This window comes from Terrapene carolina, unplaced genomic scaffold (assembly GCF_002925995.2).
Source record: "Terrapene carolina triunguis isolate 2854851 unplaced genomic scaffold, T_m_triunguis-2.0 Scaffold96, whole genome shotgun sequence".
Taxonomy (NCBI): Eukaryota; Metazoa; Chordata; order Testudines; family Emydidae; genus Terrapene; species Terrapene triunguis.
Genome location: NW_020664447.1, coordinates 46783323 through 46801388, shown reverse-complemented (window position 1 = coordinate 46801388; position 18066 = coordinate 46783323). Strand labels below are relative to the sequence as shown.

At 44.5% G+C, this 18066-nt stretch overlaps 2 protein-coding genes across 2 annotated transcripts in view; one reads left to right on the top strand and one right to left on the bottom strand.

Moving 5' to 3' along the window:
- The window catches only part of FAM98B (family with sequence similarity 98 member B), a 68353-nt gene extending 56048 nt beyond the window's left edge, over positions 1 to 12305 (top strand). The window contains exon 9 of the mRNA XM_024202059.2: positions 11461 to 12305. Within this exon, the coding sequence (XP_024057827.2) occupies positions 11461 to 11570 (110 nt within the window). The 3' untranslated portion in view covers positions 11571 to 12305. The remainder of the gene's footprint in view (positions 1 to 11460) is intronic.
- RASGRP1 (RAS guanyl releasing protein 1) overlaps positions 6611 to 18066 on the bottom strand; it is a 74130-nt gene continuing 62674 nt past the window's right edge. The window contains exons 15-17 of the mRNA XM_024202056.2: positions 17890 to 18036; positions 13029 to 13402; positions 6611 to 6745 (exon numbers count right to left, since the gene is read on the bottom strand). Of these exons, the coding sequence (XP_024057824.2) occupies positions 6611 to 6745; positions 13029 to 13402; positions 17890 to 18036 (656 nt within the window). The remainder of the gene's footprint in view (positions 6746 to 13028; positions 13403 to 17889; positions 18037 to 18066) is intronic.

Here is an 18066-nt window from a genome sequence, read left to right as displayed (position 1 = left end):
GGATTTTGTCACACCTGAATATCAAATTGGTCGCAGATTAAAGGACTGGGAGCAAGATTCTACTTGGCCTGGGACTAAGAGATGTGACTCTTGACAGGCTGGGAGGTCAAAAGGGTCAGAATTAAAAAAACAAAACAAACCCCTCAGAAATGCCATGTATTTTTTATTAGGGCTGTCGATTAATCGCAGTTAACTCATGCAAGTAACTCAAAAAAAAATAATCATGATTAAAAAAATTAATCGCGATTAATCGCAGTTTTAATCACACTGTTAATAGAATACCAATTGAAATTTATTAAATATTTTGGATGCTTTTCTACATTTTCAAATAAATTGATTTAAATTACAACATAGAATACAAAGTGTACACTGCTCACTTTATATTTTTACTACAAATATTTGCACTGTAAAAATCATAAACAAAAGAAATAGTATTTTTCAATTCACCTCATACAAGTACTGTAGTGCAATCTTTTTATCGTGAAAGTGCAACTTACAAATGTAGATTTTATTTTGCTACATAACTGCACTCAGAAACAAAAGTGTAAAACTTTAGAGCCTACAAGTCCACTCAGTCCTACTTCTTGTTCAGCCAGTCGCTAAAAGAAACAAGTTTGTTTACATTTGCAGGAGATAATGCTGCCCTCTTATTATTTACAATGTCACCCGAAAGCAAGGACAGACATTCGCACAGCACTTGTAGCCAGCATTACAAGGTATTTACATGCCAAATAAAAATTTTACTAAAGCGAATGTTAAAAAAAAAATATATAATACATAGGTTGGAAAAAGAATGTCTGTACATCTGGGTATAGTGCTTAGATTATCCACAAATACAAAGTTAGTTTTTTAAAAGACGTATGATACATAGAGTATATAATCAGCAATAACCCAAATGTAGGGGAATAGATTTAACAATACAGTTTTGATATTAAAATCCGAATACACAGGTACATCACTCATGAAAAGTTGTACAGAGATTTGGTTGTGGAAAGCAAAATACATCAATGAGTGAAGATTGCCCCTCAGTACCTGAGAATTATGTTGGTTGTCCATTTAGATAATACAATTCATGAGGAAAGTATTTGTTACTTTCCTGACTGCGCTTCTCATTGGCACTGCAGCTCATCATTGCTGATGTCCAGTGATGTGTTCTATGTAGATGTCCTTCAATCACCTGATGGCGTCCGACACCATGAGTTGCTGCATTAGCCGAGCATAGCGTTGACCAATTCTGCATTCTCTCAGCACTCGCTCGTTACTGGGGTCCCATGCACCTAAGGCTCCAACGATCAGTGCGTGTGTCTGCCCTGGTAACCCTCAGCTCTCAAGGTTTTGGCCAGAGGGACATATTTCTCTAACTTTCGAGCTCGGGCATCGTGGAAGGCCAGGGTCCTGTTCTCGAATGGTACCATGACATCCACCATGATGATCTTCTTCCAGTCCTCGGTGGAGATGACTATGTCGCAGTTGGCTGTCGGTCCAGGGATAGTGGAGTTTACGGCAACCTTTCCCACGGGTGGCGGGATGGCTCTGGCCAGGCGATCTTGGATGGCGTTCGGTCGCAGCTGCCAAGCTCTCGAATGGGGCTTGCAGCTACACAGGACGTGGGCTCGTTGGCATAGCCGCACTTCCTGCATTGCTTGTCCTGATTCCCGTGGCAGACGGTTCCGTTCAGTGGGACGCAGTTGAGCAGGGCCCTGCGGATGAACCTCCAGTTGGCAAATCGGGTGAAGCTGCCCCAGGGGAGGAAGTGGTTGCTGGCGTCCCATTTGCAAGTCACCTCGAATGCTTTGCCCTGGTCTGCCTTCCGTTTTAGGTTTTCCACGTATTGGCAGTGGATGGCATCCTTCAGGGTCCTCTCCAGCATGGTTCTAGTTTTCTGAGTGACGATAGTGTGATCTGTATTCTTCACCTGTGGCACCAGGACTCCCAGCTCCTAGCGTTCCTCGCACCACGTCCAGTGGCAGCTGATACGCTTCTCCAGTCGACGTGTAGCATTGTGGGCACGAGTCCAGAGCGAAGCAAAGACTCCCCTGTCTCTTCCAAATTCACCTTCCAGCGAGCTGCTCAGGTAGGTGGCGACATCTTGGTTGGAGGGGGTCCTGGCGATTTGCTTCTTGACGGCATCCTTTAGAGCACTCTCTGTGATGTTCCTCACCATGGCATCCGGGCACCTCAGAAGGCAGAGAGTGTGAGTGATCACGGCAACGTCGCACAGATCAGCCATTCGAGGGATGTTGGCACCGCCCTACCTGTGCGAGATGTACACCAGTTCATTGCTGGCCCCCTGGGGAAGAAACATACACTTCTTCACCAGCTGCCGGATGGTGTTGTCTGTTTTGTTCAGAGGTACCTTCATCATGGCAGATCCCCTCAGGATAAATGAGATACGGGGGATCAGGAAGGTGTTCAAGGCATTGATCTTCTGCCATGGTGCCAGCAGGGAGGAGTCGATCCCAGTCACATCTTGTAGATCTCCGCATTGCTATCCTTATTTACAATGTCTCCTGAAAGCGAGAACCGACGTTCGCATGGCACTTTTGTAGCCAGCATTGGAAGGTATTTACATGCCAGATACGCTAAACATTTGTATGCCGCTTCATGCTTTGGCCACCATTTCAGAGGACGTGCTTCCAAGCTGATGATGCTCGTTAAAAAGTAATGCGTTAATTAAATTTGTGACTGAACTCCTTAGGGGAGCATTGTATGTCTACTGCTCTGGGTTTTACCTGCATTCTGCCATATATTTCATGTTCTAGCAGTCTCGGACGATAACCCAGCATGTTGTTCGTTTTAAGAACACTTTCACTGCAGATTTGACAAAACGCAAAGAAGGTACCAATGTGAGATTTCTAAAGACAGCTACAGCACTCAACTGAAGGTTTAAGAATCTGAAGTGCCTTCCAAAATCTGAGAGGGATGGGATATGGAGCATGCTTCAAGAAGTCTTAAAAGAGCGACACTCTGATGCGGAAACTACAGAACCCGAACCACCAAAAAAGAAAATCAACCTTCTGCTGGTGGCATCTGACTCAGATGAAAACGTGCGTCAGTCTGCACTTCTTTGGATTGTTATCGAGCAGAACCCATCATCAGCATGGACACGTCCTCTGGAATGGTGGTTAAAGCATGAAGGGACATATGAATCTTTAGTATCTGGCACGTAAATATCTTGCAACGCCAGCTACAACAGTTCTATGCGAACGCCTGTTCTCGCTTTCAGGTGACGTAAACAAGAAGCAGGCAGCATTATCTCCTGCAAATGTGAACAAACTTGTTTGTCTGAGCGATTGGCTGAACAAGAAGTTGGACTGAGTAGACTCGTAGGCTCTAAAGTTTTACATTGTTTTGTTTTTCAATGCAGTTATTTTTTATAGATAATTCTACATTTGTAAGTTTAACTTTCATGATAGAGATTGCACTATAGTACTTTTATTAGGTGTATTGAAAAATACTATTTTTATTTTTGCAGTGCAAATATTTATAATAAAAATAAATATAAAGTGACTACTGTACACTTTGTATTATGTGTTGTAATTGAAATCAATATATTGGAAAATATGGAAAACATCCACAAATATTTATATAAATAGTATTCCATTACTGTTTAACAGTGCAATTAATCGCGATTAATTTTTTTAAATTCCTTGACAGCTCGAATTTTTATTTTTTGTGGGCTTGTCTATACAGGGAAGTTCAGATTAAGATTGGATTTAAATTTAAAGTTGTTCTTGATTAACTCCCTGTGTAGATGTTTTTAATCTGGAATAAAAGTGCCTTATTCTGAATTAGCTTAATCTAAAATGGGTTAAGGGAGTTAATCAAGAATAGCTATTCTGCTTTAAATTCACGCTTTACCTTAATCTGAATTAATTTCCCTGTATAGACAAGCCCACAGCAAATAAAAATACATCATATTTCTAAGAGTTTGTCATAAGGAGAACCTATCTAGCTGAATTTTACAGTGTTAGGCTCTGTATACAGTATTTAATCTATGTCTATTCCTCTCTATTCTTAATGAAACTTACACCCCCTGAAATGTATTTACATTAAAATACCTTTATGCCGGTAGAGCAGTGTAAAGGGACCTTGTAAATGAGCATCAGACTTTTGAAAACTAGACTGTTGTTTGGAAACTCCAGGCAGATCATCCCAGGGAGGTACAGCAACCTTCAGCCTCTAAGAAGAGGTAGCGAAAGGAGAGTGTCTGAAACCTCCAGCACTCAAGCTTCTTGGTCAAAAAGGCACAGGCTGGGGAGCTCTCTCCTATAAAGAGTGTTTCTTGCACTATCACAGAAATACAGGGATACTAGAACTACAGACAAGAACCCAGTTTCAGAAACAAAGGGAGGTATTTTTATACCTGTGCAAAAATCAGAAATGCAGTTATGTGACTTGCATGTGGTAGGGCTTGTTCTTTTTCCCAGTTTAGCCAATGGAGGTTTTGCTGTTGATTTCAGTGGGAGCTAGGTACAGCCCCAAATGCCGGTTCCATATGCACAAATTAATAGTCTGTGTCAAAAATCTGACCCACACTGGCATGGATTTTTAGACAAGGCCGTTGAAGAACTTTACAAATGGCCTTAGCAAGCTGATGCTCCAGCCAGTGACCTAGGACCAGAGGGGGAGAATGTGTGCAGAAGAGCAGGTGTAGCAGGGTCCTGAGAGTCAGGCAGGAAATTTAATGGCAGAGCAGAACTTCTTGCTGCTGAGGACTCCTGTTAGAAAGAGACTGTTTGTTTATTGCACCAAATTAACACACATGTAAGGAGGGGGAGGGGAGAGATGGAGGAAACAATGAATTTTGAGAGGGCATGTTTGGGGAAGGGGATTAATTGCTCAGGGACGGGGGCCAGGAAAGAGTACATGGATTCAATACAGAATGGGGACAGGGCAGGAGGACCCTAAGGGATTCAGGAAACTCCAAATCTCCCCAGCTTCCACAAGAGAGACAAAAAGAGATGAAGGCTAGAGGCTCCCTGGTAGTGTGAAGTAGATGCCTCTTTCCCATGCAAGGGGAGAAATACAGACCTTCAGTCCTCCTCCCAAAAAGACAACTGCAGGTAAGGAGCGGGAAGAGGAGATTCTCTGGGGAGGGATGGGTTCACGACGGAGAGACACGTTTGCTGTGGATTCTGGTTGCCTAGCTGAACCGTTAGTGAACTAAACTACCCACAAGAACATAACCTGAAATTCCCCATGATGTACATGCAACTTTTCCCCCCTCCCCCCAGCCTTCTCAGAATTGTTCCATGGCCACTTTTTTCCGAAATGCTGGCAACCACGTAATAATCACATACAAAGTCTGTTTGGTATTTATGCCAACAAATCCTAGCTCGAGCTCTTGGGGGCAGGGAGTGCCTTCAAGTTATTTGTACAGTGCTTAGCCCACTAGAGTCCTAGTCCCTGGCAGGTACCCTTAGATGTGCCAGAAATAATAAATAACAATAACTTAAGCTATAGAGGAAGGCTGTCAATGGTGAGGAGGCTTTGTACTTCCCCAACTTTGATAGGTTCCATAGTTGGAGGCCATGACAGTTAAATGCTGTCATGGACTGAAAATTCCCCTTCCTTAATTTTAATATTTGTATTTTATGATTAAATCTTGAAATATAAGAACATATTGCACGCTTATAAATGAAGGACTGAAAGATGGAGAGAAGTTAAAGAAAATAGCCAACATCTTTTCCTCCTGTCAATAAAATCTGTCTTCAACCATTAACCACTGAGCCACCAGGGCCAGTATCAAGACTATTTGACCTGAATGGTAGCATGGGACATTAAAGTAGAAGCAATACTCCAGTGTGAAATCTCTAGTCTTGTGCTCTGTATGAGGCACTATAATTTTTAGTTTTGCAGGGTTTAAAGTGTGGGTAGCTAGAACCTCTATGGCCAGCTCAGAAAGCGAGGATTTTAAAGGAACGCTTAATTTTAATCAGTTATAAAAATATTTATATACCACATCTTAGAGCATTAAAAAGGAAAGACTTAAAATCGTCATTCGTTTCACTGCTTATTGACAGTTCATATTTCTAATGTTGGATGATGAAAATCAATGAACTCAGTTGCACTTTCCAGTTCTTAATGCAGCGATGATTGGGACCATGAAATTTCTATCTTATCAAAAATTGCTCAAAAGTCTTAGATTTATCAAATGTTTCGTGTTAGAAAACCTGAATTTGGGCCAAATTTGAGTTGATGGTGTCCGCTTAATTACATACCTTGTCGGAACACTTGTAGGTGGGCACTGGGCACTCGATAGAAACAGTAGCTACCTGTAGAGTCGCATCATCCATATTGGACATGGAAGTTGCTTACTGATGATAAATATAAACTTCAGGGCCTATATCACCCTTCTTGAGAGAGATTCCGGAATGTATTAATTCCTGGGTTCAGAAGATAAATTATTTTAAACTGTCAGAGAAAGGAAACATTTATACATTCAGCAGTATACTGAACAGGCAAAATACGCTGATTCAACAGAGTATATTTCTGTTTAAAATCTTTCAGTCTCTGTTTCCTGTTCACTTGAATACAGCAGCTTTGTCACAGTTCAAAAAGCCCTCTCCTTTTACATTCATCCAGAGGAGAGCTCGTGCCTTGTCAGCTACGCGCAGTCTCTGTGTTGTGTATTGTCCAAGACATGATTTCTGCGTTGAATACTGAGAGATTCAATTGTTTTGTGTGCCTGTTTAAGCTGAATCTTTAAAGCTTCATTTTCTGCCTTTAGAATATTTCTTTCCTAAACAAAAACAGAGAATGGCAGGCGTCATATGAATGGTATTGGTTTTTTAAATGGAGATTTCACCCCTGTTTGCTGGTGCATTTGCTTGATTGGCATCTCACATTTTCCGTGAGAGACTACTTAACTATTCTCCAAATGGTTATTATGCACTGAACAGTAAATGGCATGTTAAACAAAAAAGATCAGCATGAGCAAATGGCAATTAATTTTCTGTTTGCATCTCTAAAGAATGTATTTGGTTACCTGGTAAATTAACCATTTCATGCTTGGAACCAGTATTTTTCAATCTGACTCATGCAGAATATATTTGTTCTAAATGTGTACTGAGCTTTCAACCACATGGTGCATAGGAGATGCAAAGATGGAGGAGAAGATTTGGGTGGTAGGTGGGAGTCCGTATTTCAAGGATGGGTGGGAGAGGGTTTAGTTTTGGACATTGCTTGGGTTTGTAGGTAGATATAACATGGATTAGTATTTTGGTGTTTTTTCACAAAGACTGAAGGCTTCATAGGGCAGCAAGAGGCTGTCTCTTGATTCCACTACCTAGTGTAATGACAGTGTACTAATTGAACCATTTCCTCATTTGCATTAATATGCAAAGGTCCACAAAGTGCTGGCTGACTGCAAACTGAAGTGAGCTTGCTTTATTTTTGCTTGCCTGAGATTTTAGGACAGTGATGCTGATTGGAGTTAAGATTTTAACCATTTCAGTTTTCATTTGAATTGGTTAACTTTTGTGAGAGGAAGGGACCATCTTGTGGTTAAAGCACTAGACAGAGATTCAGATCTGGGTTTAATTCCTGGATGTGTCACAGGCTTCCTGCATTACTTTAGGCAAAAAGCAACAGAGGGTCCTGTGGCACCTTTAAGACTAACAGAAGTATTGGGAGCATAAGCTTTCGTGGGTAAGAACCTCACTTCTTCAGATGCATCTTCAGTGAGGTTCTTACCCACGAAAGCTTATGCTCCCAATACTTCTGTTAGTCTTAAAGGTGCCACAGGACCCTCTGTTGCTTTTTACAGATTCAGACTAACACGGCTACCCCTCTGATACTTTAGGCAAGTCACTTAATAGCACTGTGCCTCAAGTCCTTCTCAGTAAAACAGGGGTAAGCAATGCTTGCTTTCTCCCACCTTTTATCTGCCTTGTCAGTTTAGGGCCCAATCCAACTCCTAGGGAAGAATGAGAGTTTTTCCATTGACTTCAGTGTGAATTGGATCAGGTAAGCTTGTAAGAAGAGAACTGTTACTTACCTTACAGTAGATGTGGTTCTGCAAGATGCAATGTCTGTGCAGATCTCACTGTTGATGTGCTTGTGCCCCATGTGCACAAGATCAGACTCTTCTAGTAAGTAGTGTGTTGGGGGCTGTACCTGCACCCTGAACATCCTCACCCCTCCCTTCCACCATCCCCAGCTAAACATACAACAGGCTGTATGGATCCAACCAGCTCTGCTCCCTCAGTAATTCAGAATCCCAGAGATAAGGACTCCAAAGGAGCAGGGATGAAGAGTGGGTCATGGGATCCACATGGACAAGACTTTGCAAAGAACTACAGTAACTGTATGATAAGTAACTGTTCTTTCCTCTTTGCGTCCTTGTCCATGTGGATCCCACTGGTGCTGGCTAGCAAGCAGTAATTCTCACAGGACATACTGAGGAGTCTTGTCTAACTAGCTAACTTAGTCAAAAAGAGAACTGAGAACAGCCCTTCCAAATATGGCATCAGCTCTGGCTGCCCGGGGTTATTTTGTGAGTGACGCACCAGTTTCAGAAAATTATTGCTTCTTGACAAAGGGAGGCGTGAGCACCATTTTGTCTGATGAAGAACATTGCAGATGTATTGTCCATCAAGGCTCCCTCGGTCAGTGACAACTCCTTGAAAGCTGGCCTGATCACTCAAAACTCCAGGATGTTAATGTGAAGGCAGGCGTTGCTTTGGGACCTTATTCACTGTGTCGTAGAAGCATCTGTGACTACTGTTAGTGATGGGCATAAAGTCTGAAATGGATCTCCTCTCCTCGTGCTGGGGTTCATCCACCATTTGAGAAAGTCGACAATATAGCACTGTGATAAGAGTCCGTGGGGTATCTAGAAGGCTGCGACACAATTCTGAGCCAGGACTGCAGTGGACATATGCAAAATCTGGCAAGAAGCACCACATATGTGCATGAAGCAAGATGACCTAGTAGCTTTAAGCAAAACCTTACTGATGTGGTTGGTTCGAGATCTTAAAGCCTCATCAATTTGGGAATGGAAGAGATCAGGCTCCTTGAATAGTATACTGGACCTCTTTCAGGATTCCTGATGGCTGGAGCCAGGATGCTTTGTTATTGCTGTGGCCAGGAATCGAACAGGTGCATTGGATGCACTTGGTGAGAGGTCTTGGCCACTATTGACCTTTTGCTTCACCACCTTCAGTTTTATTATTTGGTCTCGAGAGAGAGATCGAGAAAGGAAGAACCTTATCCCTGCTTGTTATGTTTGGCAAGTAATAAGTTGCAAGGATACTGAGGAATATGGTTTTCTACCAAATAAGTCCAACCTCTATAGATCATTTTCCTTGGGACTGGATCGACTCAGGGCTGGTTGTCAGGACTTTTCTAATATTGCTGAGACCACAAGAGAGTCCAGAGTAGGGTGAGAAGTGACATTCATATCCCTTTTGCAGGTACTTGGTAACTCCTCTAAGCCCTCAGAGATAGAAGGAGTTGAGGCCAGTGTCTGCCATGAGTCCTTTGCTGGCTCTAAGATGCCTTCACTGACAGGCATGGCCATTCTAGCTATCATCTGGGAATGGAGAATGCAGGAGTGCTTTGGTGGCTTTTCTTGGTTCACTGAAGGCGATAACTCAAGTATTGGCTATTCTCTCGAGCAGGTCTTGAAATGCCTTAAAACAAAGATCTTCAAACTGTGGGGCATGCCCCCCTAGGTGGGCATGGAGGAATGTTCGGGTGGGAGGGAGGGGAGCGGCGATGGCAGGTGGCTCCGGCCAGCCCCTCACAGCAGGGCTCAGGGAGGAATCCCCACCCCCTGACTTTTTTTTTTTCTCTATTTTTGAAAAAAAAAAATTGAACTCCAAAGAGGGGGGAGGGGCTCAGCTCAAAAAATTAGAAAACCACTGCTCTAAAATCAGCTGCAGGCAGGATCAGTATGGGGGTGACTGCCTCAGCAGGAGATGGTAATGAATGAGCAGCAGGTTGTTTTATCATTTCATCTACCAGATTTCTGGAGGAATCCTCCTCTTCATATTCAGGCCCTGACTCTTTCTTTGACTTTTTGGCTATGTCTACACTGATAGCAGTGTGTGGCGTATGGGCACCACACGTGTAGCTACATACTGCAGGGAACAACTCCAGCAGCTCCTGCCTTTCCCCACTGTCTCCCCCTCCCACCCTCCCGCCAGAGCCTTTCCTTGCTGCAGTGAAAGGCTCCGACAACAGGGAACCTCACTGCAGCGAGAAAAGGCTCCAAGGGTGCCTCTTCCCCTACCCCCTGCCAGAGCCTTTCCCTGCTGCCGGAGGCTCTCTCAGTGGCAGGGAAAGGCTCCAGCAGCAGGGAGGTAGCGGGACATTACATTGCTAAAAATACCAGCGTAGACATGGGAGGCACTGCTTGGGTGTAAAGAGCCGTGTAGAGTATCTATCCTGGGGGTTCCTGCGTGTAGGGCACTCTACTGGCCTAAGCCATGTCTCGCTGGGCATGTAGTGTCCGTACTCTGCATGCCACCATATGTATAGACGTATCTTTGGTGTGTGGGTGACGCTGCCCTTTGCATGGAAGTTGATCTTGGTCTTTTTCTAGCTGAAGGTACAGGAGAGTGGGACCTAGAGGTATGAGAGGCTGGACCCCAGTATGCCCAATAAAGCCAGGAAGGGAAGAAAAACTGAGAAGGAGAAGTAGTGTTCCAAAGTCTTTCAACCATGTAATGGGGGATGTGCCTTTCCTTAAGGGAAACTGGGGTGATATCCCTATACTTCGGCTCTTAAGAGCATGGGAATGCTCCTTAGCAGAAGCTGAGTGGAGGTAGGAGGATGGGGAAGATGAGGAATAAATTGGGTCTGTAGAAAGTGCTGATAGGATCAGCACTGAGGAGGAGGGTTCCAGTGCTTAATTTGTAATGAAAGGTGCCACGGCTCAGCCCCAGAAAGCCCTGGCATAAATTAAGCACTGGCTGAGTGGCCGGAGAGCGGCAGCGGCTGGCCGGGCGCCCAGCTCTGAAGGCAGTGCCGCCACAAGCAGCAGGGCAGAAGGAAGGATGGCATGGTATGGTGTGTTGCCACCCTTACTTCTGCGCTGCTGGTGGTGGCGGCGCTGCCTTCAGAGCTGGGTGACTGGAGAGTGGCAGCAGCTGGCTGGAGCCCAGAGGTGCCGGGGCTATGAACAGCCAAGCCTAGAGGTGCCGGGCTGAGCCCCAGCACAAATTAAGCACTGGAGGGTTCCCTGAGGGCAGGGAACAGGATGGCTAACTGAGCCTTGTACCAGAGAGTAAAAAGTCTTTTGGTATTGAGAGAGACTCCAGCATCTGAGGATTCTATCGTTGCTGAGGCAGTCAATACTGTTGAAGCTGAAGTGGCCTTCCCTTGTCCTGAGGGAGATGGTGAGCTAGTCAGGGTCACTTTCTTGAGCTGATCTATGTTCTTGGCCTTAGAGTTATCAGAGTCACAGGGCTCCAGGCTCCTCTTAAACACATTTGCTTTATTCCATTCCAGGGAAGGAGAATGGCAGTGTCATCTGGCCCTGGGTCATGTCTTGGATCTACTATGTCTGGTGGTGTCACTACCTGGGTCCTGAACTGGAGCTGTGTGCAGTACCAGGATGACGTCCCAAGGATGGCACTGATCTTGAGGCTTTTTCTTGGTACCACCAGGAGCTGGAGCTTGGGGAGTACAGTCTCCAAAGCACTGTGGGAGTGCGACGTCTGGCTCTGGGGATGTTATTTTGGGTCCAGGGAAGGCCTCTCAGGATCTGAGGTACCCCTCATGGACTGTTATTACAGCTACAGTTTTAGATGAGATTCTTTCAGTTTTCTGATCTGAGTAGACAAGGATGTGCACATTGAACAATAATTGAGAATATATGATTCCACCAAGCACACAAGACATCTGCTGTGGGTCATCAGCTAAGTATGTGGGGCGAGGGTAGGAATCAGCCTGTTGCAGAAAGGGTAGAACTCGAGTGCTGAGGGTTTGGAGTCTATCATAGGGGTGGTAAGGCACAAACATCTAAGAACATTCCCTGAGACAAAAGGGGAATGGAAAGCTGCCAAATGGGCAGAAAAACTATTAACTAATAATCTAAATCTATATATGCAATTATTAACAAAAACCTATCAGACTAGTTGCAAGTGAAAGGAGGACGCCACAGTTCCCACCTTACTTCCCATACTGAGTTTTTGTGGGATTGTGGAGAGCACAAGCACGTACTGGGCACAGGTGTGGCCCCAATGGACGCTGCTTACCAGAAAGTTTGAAACTCATGTTCATGGAACACATGTGCACCAATAACAGCGGGATCCACACAGACAAGGATTTGAAGAACTGTTTCTTACTATGTGTTTTGTACAGTGCTTAGAACAGGGGTTGTCAACTTTTCAGAAGTGGTGTGCCGATCTTCACTTATTCACTTTAACTTAAGGTTTCGCGTGCCAGTAATACATTTTAATGCCTTTTTAGAAGGTCTCTCTCTATAAGTCTATATTATGTAACTAAACTATTGTATGTAAAGTAAACAAGGTTTTCAAAATGTTTAAGAAGCATCATTTAAAATTAAATTAAAATGCTGATCTTACGCCACCAGCCCGCTGCTGGCCTGGGGTTCCGTTCACCTAGTTCGGCAGCGGGCTGAGTGGGGCCTGCAATTTGCAAACTATTGCCCAGTCTGGAGTGTCCCTAAAATTGATGACTAGATTTATAGGGTAAAATCCTGGCTCCAGTGACTTCAATGAGGCCAGGATTTCACCTATGGATTTTAAGGCTGGAAGGGATCATTGTGATCATTTAGTCTGACTTCCTGCATAAGAAAGGCCTAATGATTTCTGCATCAAGCCCAATAGCTTATGCTTGAACTAGTGCATATCTTTTAGAAATATATCCAATCTTGATTTAAAGTTTTCAAGGGATGGAGACTCTACAAATATCCGTTATTAATTGTTCCAGTAGTTAACTACCCTGGCAGTGCAAAGGGCCCTTGAAGTGACAGTAGATCCTTAAATCAACTTTAAGGCCTCTTTACTGTGCCACTGTAGTGTAAAGGAGAATGTGGTCCATTGTGTAAGTACCTGCTCCACTTCCTGGTACGAGGGTTTATAGATGCGCTGCTCATCCTTTCGTTTCTGACTTGAGTCTTTGTTTTCCCATTTTACATAAGCCTTTTTGCGGCTTAGAACTGGGCTTGGGCATGGAGATGGTGTTGCGGGCTGTAGATAAATACTTTCCGATGGCATCCCATGCTCATTCTCCATCTGCCTACTGGGTACAGCGCTATTTGCCAGTGCTGGCTCAGTCTGTGTGCTCTTGTCGAGAACAGCTGGCTTCACTCTCACTGAGATTTTTTGTGATGAGACACCCATAAGCATAATTGTTCGGTCCTTGCTCTCTTCATTGTGTTCAGCCACTTCTTCATTAGGAAATGTAAATGGTCCTTCCTCCTGCCCTACAGAACAGAAACAACGAACTGAGTTAATTGGAGACCTGCATTGGGAAGGAAGATATATAGCCATAGTCATTCAGGGTGCCTTTTTAAAACAATGTACTATGCAATATTTAATCTGAAATGGTGTTTATATTCACATCTCTCTGAATTTGGTCTAGTAGCACAGGCTCTTAAACTTTTTCCAGAGTGTGAACAACTCCCCTCTGATTCACAATCCCATAAAATCCCTGCAGCAACTGCAACAATTATTTACATGGAAAAGTATTATTAGGAAAGTATTACTGTAAATTTAGCTGTCTTTAAGAAGTGTAAAACTGGAAGGGACCTCAATAGGTCATCTAGTCCTCTCCCCTGCACTCAAGGCAGGACTAAGTAATAATTAGACCATTCCTGACAGGTGTTTGTCTAACTTGTTCTTAAAAACCACCTATGATGGAGATTCCACAACCTCCGTAGGCAATTTGTTCCAGTGCTTAACCACCCTGACAGTTAGGAAGTTTCTCCTAATATCCAACCTAACCCTCCCTTGCTGCAATTTAAGCCAACTGCTTCTTGTCCTATCCTCAGAGGTTAACGAGAACAATTTTTCACTCTCCTCCTTGTAACAACCTTTTATGTACTATGAATGAAAATGAAATAATACAGACTAGAGAACTTCCTCCTAATAATTCCTACAGCAGATCTTTTACAAAAAAATCCAATCTTGATTTTAAAGTTACCACTGATGGAGAATGGTAAATTGTTCCAATGGTTAATTACCCTCACTATTAAAAGTGTACACCTTACTTCCCATCTGAATTTGTCTAACTTCAACTGCCAGCCATTCAATCATGTTATACCTCGTTTGCTTGACTGAAGAGCCCATTATTAAATATTTGTTCCCCATGTAGGTACTTAGAGAACGTAATCAAGTCACCCCTTAGCCTTCTCTTTGTTAAGCTAAGTAGATTGAGCTCTTTGCATCTGCCACTGCAAGGATGTTTTCTAATCTTTTAATTATTCTCTGGGCTCTCCCTCTACACCCTCTCCAATTTATCAACATCCTTCTTGAATTGTAGACTCCAGAACTGGACACCGTATTCCAGCAGTGGTCACACCAGTGCCAAATACAAAGGTAAAACAACCTCTCTACACCTTTACGTACCCTTCCTTTCCCCATGGCCTTGGGGAAAAATCACAATCTTTTTGTATTAGCTTGCCCCTCTAAAACTGGTGCAATTAAATACTTCATTTTGCAATGTCTTTCATGTAAGTGATCTCAAAATGGTTTGCTGAGTTAAACAGCAGTTACAAAATGAAAGCAACAAATGAAAGCAGAGGGAATGAGAAATGGAGAGGTAAGGGTGTGACTCTAAGAGCTCCTCCACACCAACTGGCAAAGGACTCACTGTTCTGTAACAGCAACTCCTGCTGGGCCTGCTAAACTCACTATACCTAAGATGTTGCTGTCATGGCATTTATCAGTAACGCACATTGTGTGAGATCTTAAATGAAAGCTAATATCTTGCTGATCATTAATATTGTTGTGATATCTATGTACTGATTATACGTAAAAAAATTATGTCCTTGTGGTTTGTATCAAGGTGCTATTCCCTGCAGAAGTGAAGAACTGGTTTTGCCAGACAAAGGCATGTATGTTCAGGAGTCTGCCTAGGTTAATATGTAGATTAAGCACTGTAAGCCAAACACAATGGGAGCTACATTTGCATTTCAAATCAGCAGGAGGATCTGAAGACAACTTGGAGGCTGCACAATGGTGGGGTGAGGGGGGGGGGAATCCTGACTGTGGGGTCAAAACAATGAGTTTGGCTTTTTGCTTCTCCTTTTATTTCCCATTTTGGTATCCCCTTACTGAGGAAACCCCTTGAAGGGTGTGGCCATAGTTATGAAAACTTGGGTCCTGGTTTTGACTGAAAACCAGCAGCTCTCTCATAACTGACTCCTTGGGAGAAGATCTACTTTATAAAACAGGAAAGGTAACCATTAATAAGTGTAGACCTCAGATTCCTTTTTTAAATATGTTTCCACTCATTATCCTTTATCAATATCTCTTAAATCATAATCTTTGTTAATAAGCATATAAGTAGATTACAGTGCTGTGGTGTTATAAAAGGATCAGATCCTGAGATGTACCAGCCAAGCTGTGGGTACACTGTTTCTTTGGGGACAGCTTACCTGGTAATTATTGAGAGTGTCCAGTGAGAGGGACTGGATACTGCACGGAGCACTCCGAGGACTCGGGGGTTAGCCCTAGCTGGCACAGAGAAGGCGAGCTCTGTGGAGACTGGGAAATCAGTGATTGTGGGACCAGAAGCTGTTGGTTTCAGGTAGGGTTGCCAACTTTCTTACCGAACATCCCTTGCCCCGTCCCTTCTCCGAGGCTCAGCCCCACTCACTCCATTCCCCCTCCATGTGTCGCTTACTCTCCCCCACCCTCACTCACTCATTTTCACCGGGCTGGGGAGGGTCCCTTTTCGACCAGGTGTTCGGTTGAAAATTGGATACCTTGCAACCCAAGTATGACTACAGTAACTATGTGGGGCAAGCACTTGAGGTGAGAAATAGAGACATTTTGAGAACTTTTAAATGAACGGGGAGTCAGTGGAGCGAATGAAGGATGCAGCTGTGGCTCTTTGTACCTGGACGGCCATATCTGCATGTGTTACAGCCCTGCATGTTCTGGAGTCTGGAAAGAGAGATGGGCCTGAGGGAGGCCACAGAGCAGGTCAGTGAGAGCAGTCTGATAGCTTCCAAGGCCAGAAGGGACCCCTCTGATCATCTAGCCTGCCCTCCTTTATAACACAGGGCATAGAACTTCCCAAAAATAATTCCTAGTGCATATTGTTTAGAAAAACCTCCAGCCTTGGTTTAAAGATTGCTAGCGATGGAGAATCCACCACGACCCTTAGTAAACTGTTCCAATGGTTAATTACCATCACTATGAAACGTTTACATTTTATATGGAAGCATGGGTGAGAACTCCACCATCAGAGCAGTTGAGGCAGTGGTGTACATGGGCAATGCAGGGGTGTGGTTACAGGCAGATTTACGGACAAAGGCGATGTGCAAAGAGCAGGAGAGCTCAAAGATGATGAGTGAATATCTTGGGGAAATCTGAGTCAAAAAAAGAAATAGCCTGTGGTCTCATTCAAGAGAAACACTTCTTCTTTTGGATGCTTAACTGGTTAGATCTGAGATTAAGCCAAGTTTCCTTGCTTGAGATAGGCAGGAAAGAATGGGCAATTAGTAAAGATCTGTACAGCTGAGTATTAATGTAAGGGGGTTGGTTAAGGTGACCAAGAGGGAGTTTGAAATCACCTAGGGAAGTGAAGAAAAGAATGTAATTACAGCTCTTAATTTTCTTGGTGCACATGAAATGTACACGAGTTGATTTTAGAAACCCAGAAGCGAAATATGAATTTAACCCGGAGCCACTTATTTAATATTGCAATTGCTTCCTGCCAAATGGTAGAAACTAGAGCACACTGCGATCTGCTTGTCACAAGGTGGCACAATTAGTTAACACATCAGCCTTTCACTGCTAGACAGCTGGGCTCAGATCCTTTGAGTCACAGCTGAGAAAAGTTGGGCAGCATCTCGGCTCAGCTCTTGTGGGAATTTGTGCATGTCATACAATTTCACATAACTGGAGGTCTCTGCTCAGGAAATGACCAGGACTGAAATAATTAGCAATACTGTGAGCAGGAGAGGGATAGTGGTGGGTGCACCCAGAACTAGGTTTACTTATGTCTGTTTCTAGCTGCAGTCAATATGTTGTTACAGAATTCTAGTGTTTATTAACTAATGCTATTCAATCATAGGCGATGGGTATAAGCCTTCCCTGGCATAGCTGTCGCCAGACTCCTGGGCTGTGGTGGCCCCACTCTGCCTCTTCCCCTTCCTGCTCTTCCCCAAGGCCCCCGCCGCTGCCTGGTGAGTCTCTCCTCTACCCTGCCTCTCCACAGATCCTCACTGCTTGCCATGTCTCTCCTCTCCTCCACCCCCACTTCCCCGCAAGGCACCCACTGCCCCGCGTCCCTCCTCTCCTCCACCCCCTCCCCGCAAGACTCACCCACCTGCCGCTCGCTGCGTCCCTCCTCACCCCCCCCCACCCCCAATGGAGGAGAGGAGGGACGCAGAGAGCTTGAGTGGCGGGGGCCTTGGGGAGGGGGGGTGGAGAAGAGGAGGGATGCAGAGAGCTTGAGTGGCGCGTGCCTCGGGGATAAGGAGAGGAGGAATGTGGCGGGTGGTGGGAGCCTCACAAGGGAGGGGGGAGGAGAGGTGAGGAGGGACGTGGGGAGCGGCGGTGTGGGGGCTAAGCAGGGAGGGGGCCTGGGCAAAGTAGGGGGAGTGTGGCAGAGCTGTAGGTGGAAGAGGCAGGACAGGGAGCTAGCCTCCCCTAGGGGAAGCTTCACCCACCACCCAGGTATTCAATCAGCATGTTGGGGGAGGGTCACTTTGATCTTGGATATCTGAACCTTCCTCACCATGGAATTGCTCTTTGACTCCTACAGGGCAGAGGCTAGAAGCGAGGGCTGAGGTCGGGCTGTTATCTGCAGTCATGCTTTTGGATCTTTTCTTGCACTCAAATACAACCAGGTCTTTGCATTGCTTGTGACAGTTCATTCCACAGTCTGTAAACAAGTAAAACAAGGTTTGTAGCA